Source organism: Ambystoma mexicanum, chromosome 2q (genome assembly GCF_040938575.1).
Source record: "Ambystoma mexicanum isolate Mex_15411 chromosome 2q, UKY_AmexF1_1, whole genome shotgun sequence".
Taxonomy (NCBI): Eukaryota; Metazoa; Chordata; class Amphibia; order Caudata; family Ambystomatidae; genus Ambystoma; species Ambystoma mexicanum.
Window position 1 is genome coordinate 1,324,552,422 of NC_090924.1, and position 13,265 is coordinate 1,324,565,686.

At 45.3% G+C, this 13,265-nt stretch overlaps 1 protein-coding gene across 1 annotated transcript in view; it reads left to right on the forward strand.

The window, feature by feature from the left end:
• Positions 1-920: 920 nt before the first annotated feature.
• The window catches only part of CMC1 (C-X9-C motif containing 1), a 475,420-nt gene continuing 463,075 nt past the window's right edge, over positions 921-13,265 (forward strand). Inside the window, exon 1 of the mRNA XM_069648783.1 lies at positions 921-1,017. Within this exon, the coding sequence (XP_069504884.1) occupies positions 950-1,017 (68 nt within the window). The 5' untranslated portion in view covers positions 921-949. The remainder of the gene's footprint in view (positions 1,018-13,265) is intronic.

Sequence of the window (13,265 nt, forward strand, 5' to 3'; positions counted from 1 at the left end):
AAGTGGCACAGCGAGTAGAGCGCTCGCTTTGAAACCCGTGCAGAGCCTGTTAACGCAGGATCGAATCCAGGCGGGGCCAAACTCATCCTTTCGAGGTCGATAAATGAGCACCACACACCGTGGGTAATAATAAGCAGCGTGTAGTACCTGAGGGTTTGTAGCGCTATATAAATGCCAAATTATTATTATTATTGAACCACAGCCATTAGGTTTGCAGGCTGGACAACTCACCACTGCACTACATGGCCTGATGAAAAACAACTAAGGTGACATGTCCAATTTCGGTACTGCAAAATTCAGGGAAAACCTTTGTATTGGTTGGTGCACATTTTAACGTGTTGATTTGAGGAAGGGGAATGCCTTTCGTCCTATGCAATTTGGGTGGTGGTGAAAAGGCAATTTAATGAAATATGCATACTTCAATTTGAACTGAACAATTTTGGCGTCACATCACGACAGTTTACCTTTTTGACCTGTGGGCGAAGCCATGTGAAAGTGGGCGGAGTTTTGTGTGACCGGGGGCGGGGCATAAATCTCAGGAATTTTGAAATTTCAAATATAGGCAGGTATGCACGTTCGGCCATGAATCACTTCTGTTGGGGTGGGGGACGAAATAATATTTACCAGCCAAGAAGAAGAAAGATCTGCGGTTGCTGCAATGAAAATCGGCAAAACAAACCCAGAGGCACCTAAATATACTTTGCGCTTCGAAATGTATAAACGCCTCTTAAATACACAATATAAAATAAATACCTGCCCGTTCCCGGCTTTGAGACCTCCTTCCTCCATAGTTCCCTTCCTGGGCACGTAGACCTCCTACGTGTAACGTCATTTCAGAAATACGTACAATACGAAGTTACACCTTTAAGGCGTTTCAGAAACTGTCGGCAAACTTTTAAACAAACACAATGCCATTGGGTCTCATATGGACTTTAAATAGGGGTTTCAAATGAAAGTGAAAGCAACACAAGGTCTTCCTTTACCAAAGGCACCTTTTCAGGCTTCAGGCAGCATTAGGTGAGTGCATGCGCTCCAGATCTTGTAGTGAGTTTTATAAGCCTTTTTTCTTTTTTTTTTTTAGCATCCTTTAACTTAGACCGTGGTCACCCCTTTGTTGTTATATTGGTAAGAGGAGCCAATTTGCAACCTCTGGAAATGCACTTTGAAGTACCTGAATTTCGTTGTATTGTACTTATTAAATGTTGCAATAAAAATTGTAAGTACGTGACTGGTTTTGAAGTTACACAGAGCAGTCTGTTGTTGATATGGTAGACACAGTAGCTGCTCCGAAGCTCATTTACAGTACAGGCTCTAGGATGCTCGCAGATGCAGTAAGTGCAGTTTAGCTACTACACAGGCCGTGGTCTGGTGTAAATGACTACAGTAGAACAATTCGCAGTTGTAGGAGTCACAGTTGCTCCTGAGTCAATGTTTTGTTTGTTTTTACAACCGAATAAACTTTGACTTCTTTGGTATGAGATCGTGTGCTGGGGATTCTTTATGCTTCTGCTAGCCACCACGCCATATACATTTTTGGTGGTGTGAGGCTACTGGGCCATTTAGTGTTTTTTAATACCTGCTCTGGCTAATGATTGCAGACGTGTACTGTCTTCAGTGTCAGTGCCTACTCTAAAAGTAATGGACCGCTCCTCTCGTTTCGTTATGTCCCCCTTCACCTCTTGCAATGATTGGGACAGTACTGCTCGCATCATGCTCTGCTGCTATTGAATGGTGTTCGCCATCTTGTCCCCTTTGGAGGGTTTAGTGGGGAAAACAGTGAGAGGAAAGGTTCAGAATGAGGAGGAACTGGCGTCTGTGAATGTTGTTTTGTGTGTGGTAATGTGTGAGTGGCCTCACGCATTGTAACCATATGGGTAAGATTCCATGCCTTGAGTGTGTGCTAGTGTTTTGTGTTGGTGTTGTGTGGTTACGATGGGTTGGTTGTATGCATTGGTTAGATAGTGTCCATAAGGGATTCCGAGTCACAGGTGGTCGTAGATGTAAGGTAGTCCGGCATCTTGGTGTGTTGTTACATTTTAGATGGTATTGGGCTATGTGGGTGGTTCACTCTGGATGTCAGTATAGTAATGGTTCTCGGTATCATTTGAGTGTGGTTAGTCCAAGATTTGTGTAGAGGTGTCAGTTATGTTGGAGATGCAGGAAGGGAAGAGGGTTAGTAAAGTTGGTCAGTTTGTTGTGGTTTCTCTCTGCAGCGGCCCTTTGGATGCCGCTTGACGGTATCTAGCCAGGTTCTTGTTTGCAGTTCTTTGGCTACTCTCGTCTCCTCTCTAGTTGTTAGTCTGTGTTGTTGTTGCTGGTGTCCCTTCTAGGTTGTCTACTGAATATCCAGGTTTTGAGCAGTTTCCTGAGGGCGGCGTGGTCTTTTGTGGTTCTAATTACTTTGGGCATGTTGTCCCAGGAGTTAGCAATTAGACGTGAGAACGGTGTATTTCCCTTTTTTGTATTGTTTTGCCTCTATTTGTAGGTCGTTGCTGGATCTTATCTTATGCTCTCAGATGGTTGGTGATGTTGTTACCAAGTGTTTGTGTACGGGTGATGAAATCTTTGCAGGAAGACAGGAAGAGTGTTTGTTTTTTTTTATCTCTCAGATGATTTTGAAGAGTTCTTTCTGTGGATTGTTTACCGATTCTATTCTTGTGGCGTAGAGTATTTTTGCTTTGAGGACTGTTGCTTTGTACAGTTTGAGTTGTCGTTGTTATTTTATTTTGTCCTGTCTGATGTATTGGCCTCTCCATTTTGTTTCCATTTGCAGTTGTTTTTTTCAGTTCTTCTGTGAACCATTTGTCTGCCAGTTTTATTTTTGATGTTGCCTTGAATGTTTTAGCTGGTGCTAATTGGTCAAGGGCCTTGGTGATCCTTGTATCAGCGGGATCTCTTTCGCTTGGGACGGTTGCGTCTAGAAGGTTTGTTGGGGCCTCTAGGTCCAAGTTGTTCCAGTTTCTTTTCTTGCAGGTTCAGAGGATTTCCTTCCCAGCCGGTAGGCGGGTTTGAGGTGTGATGTAGAATGGTATCAAGTAGTGGTGTCTCCACACCATTGGTGTAGGTGGGGCAGGTGCGCATATTCCTTCCCTGCAGAAAATTGCATCCAGGGCGTGTCCGGCATTGTGGGTGGATCCATTTACTATTTGCTTGAACTGCAAGGTTTCCAGGAGTGCGCAGCAAGGCATAAAATAATCAGTCTCGCATAGCAGTTTGTTATGCAATTTTGTAGGTTTGCTAATGAAATTGACACTTGTGTAGCAAAGTTAGCTATTTAAGTTAGTCTGTTCAATAAAAGCACTGCTCACCCTCAATTCCTCCCTGACTCTCGTCACCGTCTTTTCTGTTCACTGCAAGTTTAAAGGGGCTAATGGGGAGACAGTGCAATAATAATCTCCTTCGCTCTTAATGCCAAAGGCCAGCGTGGGAGTGCTAGGCAATAATTGAAAACCAGAAGTAATCTGTATGATACTTTTATTAAGCCGACTATACCCTCTATGGCATAGATATATTCTCTTTGGCCAAGACCAGTATGTGTAACTTTATTAAAAACAGTCATGCAATTCCATTCCTAACAATTTAAGTTGTTGCATAATGCAGAACTACATTATTGCTTCTGTAAAACACAGCATTGTCTCCATGCCTTGCACTAAAGTTTAGGGATTTTTTTGTTTGTTGGATAAGAAGATGCAGCACATTGATTAGTGAACACCTTTGAAAAAGGACATGTTCACACAGCCAACTGCTTTAAATGGCACATCTTGTTATGTGAATTGCTGGTTGCATTTATCTGTGCAACATGTGCTCAATGCATGAGCGGTTTTATACCAGTTACCCTCACAGTGAGGTGGCGGCAAACTACAGTATTCCACCTAGTTTGACCAGTTCTTTCTGCCACACCATCTTGCTCTGCTTGGTCTCTTACTTTCTTTCCTCTTACATAATGAATACACAAGGCTACTAGATGTTTATGCAAAAGAATGATCAATAGTTCTATCCAGACTGTACATCGACACATCTTCTGCAATACCACACACGGTAGTTAGCCTCCAGAGCACACTTTCCTCTGATTATGATTGCATTATATATAAGCACTTGTGGGAGAGAGCTGGCAGAGCCTTTTCATCATATCTATTTATTTATGTGTACATTCATGCAGCTAACCCTTTACAGACACTCGGCCTGAGCTTGCAGAGTCTACTCGTCCATTTGCATAGTCCAGTAGAGTTTATGAATGGCGAGTACCATTTGCAGGGGCTGTTCGAAAGTAACATTTACTTTAACGGTAAATGTCAAATAGGTTTCACTGTGCATAGCTGGCTTCTGGGTGACAGCAGTGTGCCAAACAGTGTGTCTGTGGTGGCATGCGCCATTTTGCAGAAAGCGCATTTACAGTTTTTATTTTTGTCACCCATTGCTATGGGTTGAGTGCATTTCTTTTAGGTCGAGTAGGTGAACTAAATTACTTAACCTGCAGGTCTAGTGGAATTTTAAAGAATTTGCAAGGCCTGTTTCGTCTCACTAATATCTTTCTTCAGAGGTACACAAAAATGTTGTATTGATGCTCATTTATCTTTGGATCCAAATAAAATCTGGTGACATAAAAATGAGTACAACATTGCTAATCAAATGAGTGTATTTGCTAATCAAGACAACTTTAATTAGCAAACTCTGCTTATCAATTTTTGAAAACTAATTCATGCCTTGCGCAGAATGAGTTTGCTGTATACTAGTTTTCTTTTTCGAACCATATGCTGAAATCCCCCAGAATTACTAGATTGTCGGTGGGTTGATAGCATGGCGGCCTCGTCCGCTAGATTTGTTGCATAGTTGGGGTTGCAAGAAGGTGGTCTGTAGGTCAGGTGGAATACTATCTTGGATTGGTCGTTGAGTTCTATCTTGATGAGGATGGATTCATAGTCTTCCATTTTGGTTGTGATGATTTGAGTTGCTCGGACGTGTTCTTTGTGTATAGTTGCGATTTCGCCTACTCTTCAGTTTTCTCTGTTAGCGTGTATTAATTTATAATTATCGAGTATTGCTTCGTTCGCGATGGCTTTATAGTTGTCTAATAGCCAGGTTTCTGTAAGGAAGAGCACATCTGCGCCTCCTTTGCTTATTTAGGAGGTCATGGATTTCTGTTGAGTGGTTTTGCCATGGATCTAACGTTGAGGAGGCTGCAGTGTAGTTTGATTGATTTCCCTTTCGGGTTGTTGTTAGTATTGTTTGTTCTGACCGGTGTGGTGTTGGTTGGTTTTCCGTTCCAGGTGGGGTTTCCCTGGTTGAGTCTTTTGGGTGGGGTGGTTATTTGTTGGTCAGTCTCTTTGTTGAGTAGACCGATAAGGTTTATGGCTGGGTTGGTTGGTTCCGGTTCATTCCGAGTGGTAAAGAGGGTAGCTACCTGTGATGCTGGAAATGCATTGGAGGGGCAGAGCCTCCATGTCCATGTCCATGTCCTTGTCCTGTACTCCCTTATGTGTGTTCTGTGTTGTTTTCTGCACAGCGTCCAGTTGGGCCTCCTGGCAGTGCACCTCTTCCTCTTTTTGGTTGTGGTGAACAGATACCCTTGGGATACCCTCATGGCATCCATGTATGGGGGTACAACCCTGGACACGTGTGTGTGTGGCCCACAGAGCAGGATATGGGCTGGTGGCAGCTCCATGCTAAATTTGACAGGTGCTCTGAGTATCCTCCATTTTGGGATTCCCAGGCCCTGCCATAGGAATCAGTGGATTCCTGATAGAAGGCAAGATGGCCCCTGTGGCCTCTTGGTTTCTTTCACCTGTTACCTTGTTTCCCCCAAGAACTGTGAAGCTCTGACTTGTCTCTTCCCCTGACTGGCTGTTGTGTGGAAGCACCATATATGGTATTGTGGGGCAGTCCAGACCAGACTGGCTGGAGCCTTCCCACTGACTGTATGTTGTGGGTGCACCATTGGGGTGGGACCTGTGTGAGTGGACTGTGACCGATATGCATTCCATGTTATAGGTGTCTGGTTTCTGTGTGGATGACACAATGAATGAGACCGCCCTGCCTGAAGCTGACATGACTGCAGTGTGGTGTGCTGAAAGGCTGGGTGCTTGGCCCAATCCACATTCCTTGTTATGGGTGTCTGGGTGGAAGTGGATGGCCTGAATGCACTGTGAGCCTGATTGGCTGCCTGCCTGCATGAATGCCCTTCTGTCTGACTGGCTGACCACTGGAAGCCCATTGAGTCGTGTTGCCCAGAAGCAGGGACAGCTTGACGCCGTGCTGCTCGATGATCGGCGCCACACCTCTCCACCTTGCCTAAGAACATTAAACAAAGGGCTCCCTTGCCATCACCATCGGCTCCTTTGTCCCGCCAGAGAAAGTAGAAGTCATGGACGATGGAGGAAGGTCCGCCGGTGGGTTTCCCACCACCCGAAGTCCACAAAGACGCTGACAAGTGAAGATCCGAAATCCAGCCGTGGTCGAGTCCCGACCATTGACGCCCGCTGCCGGGACTACGTTCATCACTGATTTTTTGCAGCACCAAACACTTTGCATCAAGGTGCACCACACGCCTCGTCTTCACAGGACCTCCACGACCAATCGTCGAAGAGCACCACGAAGGTCGAAGCTGAAGTCTCGACGCAAGTGCTCACATTTCTTCGCCCTGTGGCTCCAGCTTTGAAGGGAGTCCACTCTCAACGGATCCATCGAAGAAACTCTTCCAACTCTGGTTCATTGGGGTAGTTGAACATTTTGACTAGAAAACAAGACTATTTAAACATTAATGGACTGGGCTTGTTAATGCTCTTTATTACAGGTTGCCCAGGTTGGGGGATCCTCACCCAGAGCTGTGTCTTAGTAGCAAGAGAACCATTCTACCATTGTTGAAACTAACTTTCCTTCCTATGATCTATGCTGATACACATTGTAATATGATTTGTATGCCATTATAACTGTCAGCAGTAGATGCATTTTAAAGGAGTTAATAGTTAAGTGTGGCACCACATAGACATTGTATATATTTGCCATATTAGAATTGCTAGAGTACAAAGTGTGTTACTGAGATATGTAGATCTTGAACCTTATTTACATATAAAGAACTGTGTTGGCACATAACCTAGTGTATGGACATTCCTTTTTTGGGGGCTTGAGAACTACACTGCACTTCTAGCCCGCATCACCTCCTGAGAGCTTAAGCCTTGGTTGCTCGTACATTCCACCCTTTCCCCTCACTCTCTGGCCAGCCTCCCTTGGCCCTCCTCCTGCCCCTACCAGCGAAGCTAAGAACCTTGGGGTCATCTTTGACTCCACACTTTCCTTCTCCGCACACATCTCTGATGCCTCCAAAAAGTCTAACTTCTTACAGCACCTCCTTAAAGGTACTCTTCCTTTCCTCTCCTTCCCTCAGAAGCTCCTTGTCTCCCAAGCTCTGATTCTCTCTAGGTTGGACCACTGTAACGGCCTTTTTCTAAATCTAGCTGCCTCCACTCTCCGCCCTTTACAACTAATCCAGAACAGGACTGCAAGACTTGTCCTTGGCCTCAAGCCCTGGGATCGTATCTCTCCAGCTCTGAAATCCCTTCATTGGCTCCATGTGGCTGCTAGGATTAAATTTAAAACCCTCTGCATTGTCCACAAGGCTTTCTGGGGCCTGGGTCCAAATTACATACAACTATACCTCCGTAAATACCTCCCCTCTAGAGCCCTTCGCTCCTCTACCTCCAACTGTATCTGTACCCATACAGGCCCCCCCACTCTTCGACTGCACTGATCAGATACTCCCTATCTGACTAACCTTGCACTTGGCCCGCACAGGCTTGCACTACCACTGTTTCTCTTCACTGTATTTATTTATTTATTTATTCACTTATTATTTATCTTGTCCTCTCTTATGCTTCTGCACTTTCCATTTTCTCCCCCCTCCCATGCACTTTCCTCCTTTTTCCCTTCCCCATGCACTTGCACATTCTCAATGTCACTGGGCCTAGTAAGATTGTTTTGTTTGTTCTCCACTGTTCCACTCCCTTTGCCTGGTCGCACTCTGAAACACCTGTGTATGAGCGCGATATAAATAAAATATCATATCATATCATTCTACCATATAGAGATTCTTGGATGAGGTGCTCCTATGCTTATACTCTGCCATATAGAGGGCAGGAGTACAGATACCCTCCTCAGTCTTTACACTACAGCTCTGTTGTTCCAGTCTTGGTGTTGTAGGGTGTGTAGAGTGTGATTGATTCCAACTTGTCCCTTGATCTGGTTGAGGAATTGTCCATGGTGGAGACTGGGTTGTCGTGTTCATTTTGGTGTCCTGGTTGGGTCTGTATTTGTGACACTTGTTGGATGTCGGTTCATTGTTGCTGTGCCGTTTTTACCACGTTGTCGTATGTGGACAGGTAGCGAGCAATGTTATCTGTCTTTGCTCTGTTATTTGTATGTCTCCTTGGGCCATCTTGGATGTTGGGGTTGTGGGATCATGCTGGTCGGTGCCTTCCCAAGTGGCTTGGTTTCTTATTATTTCTGTTGTCTGTTCTGGCTTTCCGCTTTCTTGTGGCGAGACATGAGGTGTGAGTTGTGTTCCTTGAGTGGACATCCTCTTTCGATTTTTGTTTTTGAAGACTGCAAACCACCTGCCTGCCCCCACCTCTGACTTTGCCCTCAGCAACTTCCATCTTTCCATCACCATCACTCTTAACATTCTTGCCCCCGTCGTGAGGATCCATCTGAAACCTGCCTCAAAGCGTAACACTTGGTACGACACCGAACTTGCAGCCCTGAAACAAATGTGCAGGCCAGCAGAACGGAAGTGGCTAACCTCAGGCTCATCCTCTGACAAACTGGCCTGCTGCCTGCTCCAAAGGCAATACAGACTCCTCATCCATGCAACGAAAAAAGAGCCCACATTCAGGCACGGGTCTCTGACGCATCCAATAACTCGGCAGAACTTTTCAAAATCTGCAGGGAACTAGCCTACCCCTCTGCAGTCTCCTCCCCTTCTTCTTCCCAGGTCCTCTGCAAGGCACTGGCCTCACACTTTGCCACCAAAACTCAGGACATTTTGACCACCCTTTCAACACTCCCTCAAAGCCCATCCCCCTCACCCTCACAAACCCTCCTAAAGAAGTTACCGTAGTTGTCTGCTCCATGAAGGTGTCTTCTAAACAGGTCTCCCCTTGCTTATCCAGGACCATCAAGGATAATATTGGCTCTCTTGCCCCTGCCCTTGCTGATCTCTGCAATCACTCTTTTACACTGGATCGTCCCATCCCCCCCTTAAGCACTCCCTTGTGTGCTCACTCCTGAAAAAACCTTCCTCTGACCCTACCTGCCCTGCCAGCTATTGCCCTATCTCCATCACGGAAGCTACTTGAGAAGCTGGCCTTGCCTCAATTTAACTCTCACACTGAACTTGTTGGTGGCCTCCACGACCATCCGACCATCAATCTAGATTACGTGCATGCAGAGGCACAGAAACTGCTCTTCTGAACACCCGTGAAGAACTGCTCGCATCTCTGGACTCCAACTCCCCAGCTGTCCTTCTTGATTTCTCCTCTGCATTTGACACAGTTAACCATTCCATCCTCATTAAAAGGCTGCACGATAAACTTGGTATCTTGGATTGAGCACTGGATTGGCTGTCCTCTTTCCTCACTAACCACTCCTCCAAGTCATCCTTGGCCCCTTCTACTCTCTTACTTGCATCTCCACATGTGGTGTCCTCCAGGGCTCTATACTCTCAACCCTCGCTCTTTAAAATCTACTTTGCTCTCCTTGCACGCCTCATCTCCTCTTTCTCCTCCAACTTCCAGATGACACAGAGCTCTTCTTCAGACTCCCTGCTGATCCTCTTGCACCCTCCATCATCCCAGACTGCCTATCTGCCATCCGGTCCTGGTGTGTCTCCAATGATCTCTGCCTCAATGCCTGTAAAACTGAGATCCTTCTCATTGGGACCCCTGCTCCCTCCTTCTTCCCCTCACTCTGGCCTTCCTCCTGGGCCCTCCCCCTGCACCTTCAACTGAAGCCAGAAACCTTGGAGTCCTCTTCGACCCCTCTCCCTCACACTCAGGACATTGCCAAGAAGTCCCTTAAGCCCAGGGACCGCATCTCTCCTGCACTAAAAAACATACTCTGGCTCCCGGTTGTTGCACGGATTAAATTCAAATCCCTCTGCATCACCCACAAGGCTGTCTGGGCCCGGGGTTATCTTCAACTTTATCTCACTAAATATTCTCCCTCTAGACCACTTTGCTCCTCTAGCACTCTTTGTGTGTAACGTGTTTTGCTAAACAGAGGGCAGGGGGTCGCTCACTTTCCTCTGAAGGCTCCCTCCTTTAGAATAGCCTCCCCCTGCGCCTTGAGCAGGATCTTCTCAAATTATGGAAACTCAAGACTTTCCTCTATTCCTCCTCCTTCTCTCTTCTGCTAATACAACAGTTGCTGAATCAGTGTCCTTGGCCCTTGTGCATCTTCGGGGCTTTGACCTCCCACACCAATTCTTCCCAGCTTCTGTCTAGCCACAGCACTTTGCACCTCCCGAGACCCAGGCGGTGCAGCACTCAACATTCCTAGCACGTTGTCCATGACTCGCTCACAAGCTCGGACTCCCCAGCACTTACCCCCTCTTCCCTCTTCATTTCTGCACTTGCACGTTCTGAATACTTGCAAGGCATAGTAGGGTTGTACCTCTCATCCTGCTCTTAAATATTAGGTTGTAATTAATTTCCCACCCTCCCTCCTTTCCTGCCGCGTGGGCGCTTTAAAACTGTATTTTCTTATTGTATAAACACCTAGCAAACAATAAAATAAATAAATACATGCGAATACTGACATATATTGGTGCAGTCAGCATGGAAATGTATTGATTGTGAGTGTGCTGGGTTCCTTCTTTTGACTGGGATGGCAAAGTATTCTCACCTAGGGGGTGCATGCTATCTTTAGGCCTCTGGCTTTCATTTTGGCCCAACCTAGTCTCAGGCTTTACACTTGCCACATTGGGGTTCATGCAGCACAAGTGCAACTACGCAAAATCTGAATGACGATCTGTATTAGTCTGCATATCATCTTACAAACTCTGATGTTCTGAAAAAATCTGTAAATCATCCGCAAATCATCAAGAACATGTTTCATGGCAATGCTCTTGAAGTAATCAGCAGGTCATCCCAGAATAATCCCCAAATCATCAGGGACAAACGTGCAATCTCTTAAAGTGATCAGCAAGTCATCCTGAAAGCATCAGGAACAGCGTTTTCTAAAATATGTTAGCATATTTATTAAGTCATCTGAAGCTCACCACAAATCAACACCCACCATTCTGAGACATTTGCTAATGACTTTAACAGTGTGATGACGTCTGATGATGTGGGAATTGCTTCTAATGTAGTTTGATGATCAGCAGATGACCCCAGCATGGTCTCTAAAGTCATCTTTTTGGACCAGGGCAGAGTCCAAAGTACCACAATCCTGAAGGAGATTGAAAGAGACAATCCAATGGAAAGGTCATATCGTTTCACCAATCTGGGAAGAAATCAAAGCCTATAGGGTAATCCAAAACCGTGGATAGGGGGATTCATGAACACACACAGGGAACACATGGAAAGGAGAATAGAACAATAAGAAGCGCTTCTCTCTGCAAGCCGGGCTGATGGTTAAGAAGGGCTAGGTTGGCTGCAGAGGTATAACTTGCATCTGGGTTTGCGGTCGGTCGGTAGCCAGCTCTGCTTTGATTGGCTAACCCTGGGGTAATTATGCCATACTACTCCAGGAGTTGTAGTTTAGTGCCCCGAGTGCTGGTGTAAATCTAGGCTCCACAGAATTTGCCACTGCCATAATGTCTAGTCTGGGGAATGGTGACTGGAATGGCAATGTTTCCATGTTTCCAATCTACTGAGCTACGTTTGATAATAACCCTTGAGAAACCAATAGTGATGCTTTTTACAATGCAACTAGTGTGTGACAAGTGTGTATATATTTTCCTAAGTTTCAAATCGGAAAGAAAAAACTGCATGTCCCAGAATCCCAAGGAAAAAAACAATTCTTGTGCATGGCCAAGGGAAACTTGCGAACTCTGTAAGAGACCATTTCAAAAAGAAACGGGAAGAACCAGGTGTGGTCCGAGTTGTCATGCATGACAAAGGGCCACTTGGTAAATTCTAGAACTGACAGCTGAAGGAGATGGCTGCCTGGGAGCTCAGCGCCTGCCCTGAGATCCTGTTTTTTGTAATCATGCTGAAGATGACTCAATTGAAATGGTGGAACACCCCCCCCCCCCCCACCCCTTTCTTCTAGGAGATCCAGGCAACAGGGACAATCAACTGAACTTCATGAAAATGATACCCAACCCTCTAAAAGAGTCAAAGAAGATGGATTGATTGCCTGTCGAGGGTCAGTCTGCTGAAGACTATGTGACTCAGATTATGGACGGCGTGGTCCTGTCTATTGGGAAAATCAAACACACAGTTCTGGAAATTAAAAACGACTAGGCTTTGGTTATGAAGCGAACTGAGAACCTGGTGTCCAGAGAACCTGGTGTCCAGGGTATATGTTTCAGAAGCCAACCTGCAGGCTTTGGAAAATAAGATTTCTCATCTGCCTCTATGTTTAGAGGATGCACAGCAGAAGAACATTACTCATGACACTCTAAGATAAGAATAACTGGCTTTCTTGAAGGGATTGAGACTGGTCGCCCCATGGAATTCCTGCAAAAAGTGTTGCTACCGAAGCTCTCCCTTCAGATCTACTGGACATTGAGAGAGCTCACCGTTCCTTGGCCCCTAAACCAGCACTTGATCAGCCTCCTAGAGCATTTCTGAGTAAGCCACTCAGGTTTCTTGTGAAGGAGATGATCTTAAAAAGGACCAGAGGACTTGGCAACCTAAGATGGAATGAAAAGCACAGAATCCTGCTTTTTAATGATTATAGCACGGAAATGGTAGCTCAGAGAAAACATTTTATGGAGGCAAATAGTTTAGCACAGGAAAAACTATTTTCGTATTACATGGTTTATCCTGCCATTTTTAAAACTGTTGTGGAAGGTGTTATCCATACCTTTACGGATCACAGCAAAGCTATGGACTTTATACATGCTCATCAGCATGTGAGAGAAGAGAGAGACCCACAGAAAACCCAGACACTGACACTTTGATATCTTAAGTGTCCCGAATGGATCTAATTTCTTAATTGGTTGCTAATAGTTTCATTTTTTATTAATGTGTTTAAAAAAAAAAGAAAATATGTTTTTTGTTTAAGTTTGTTGAAAAAATTCAGTTATTTTTAAAAGACTCACAGCG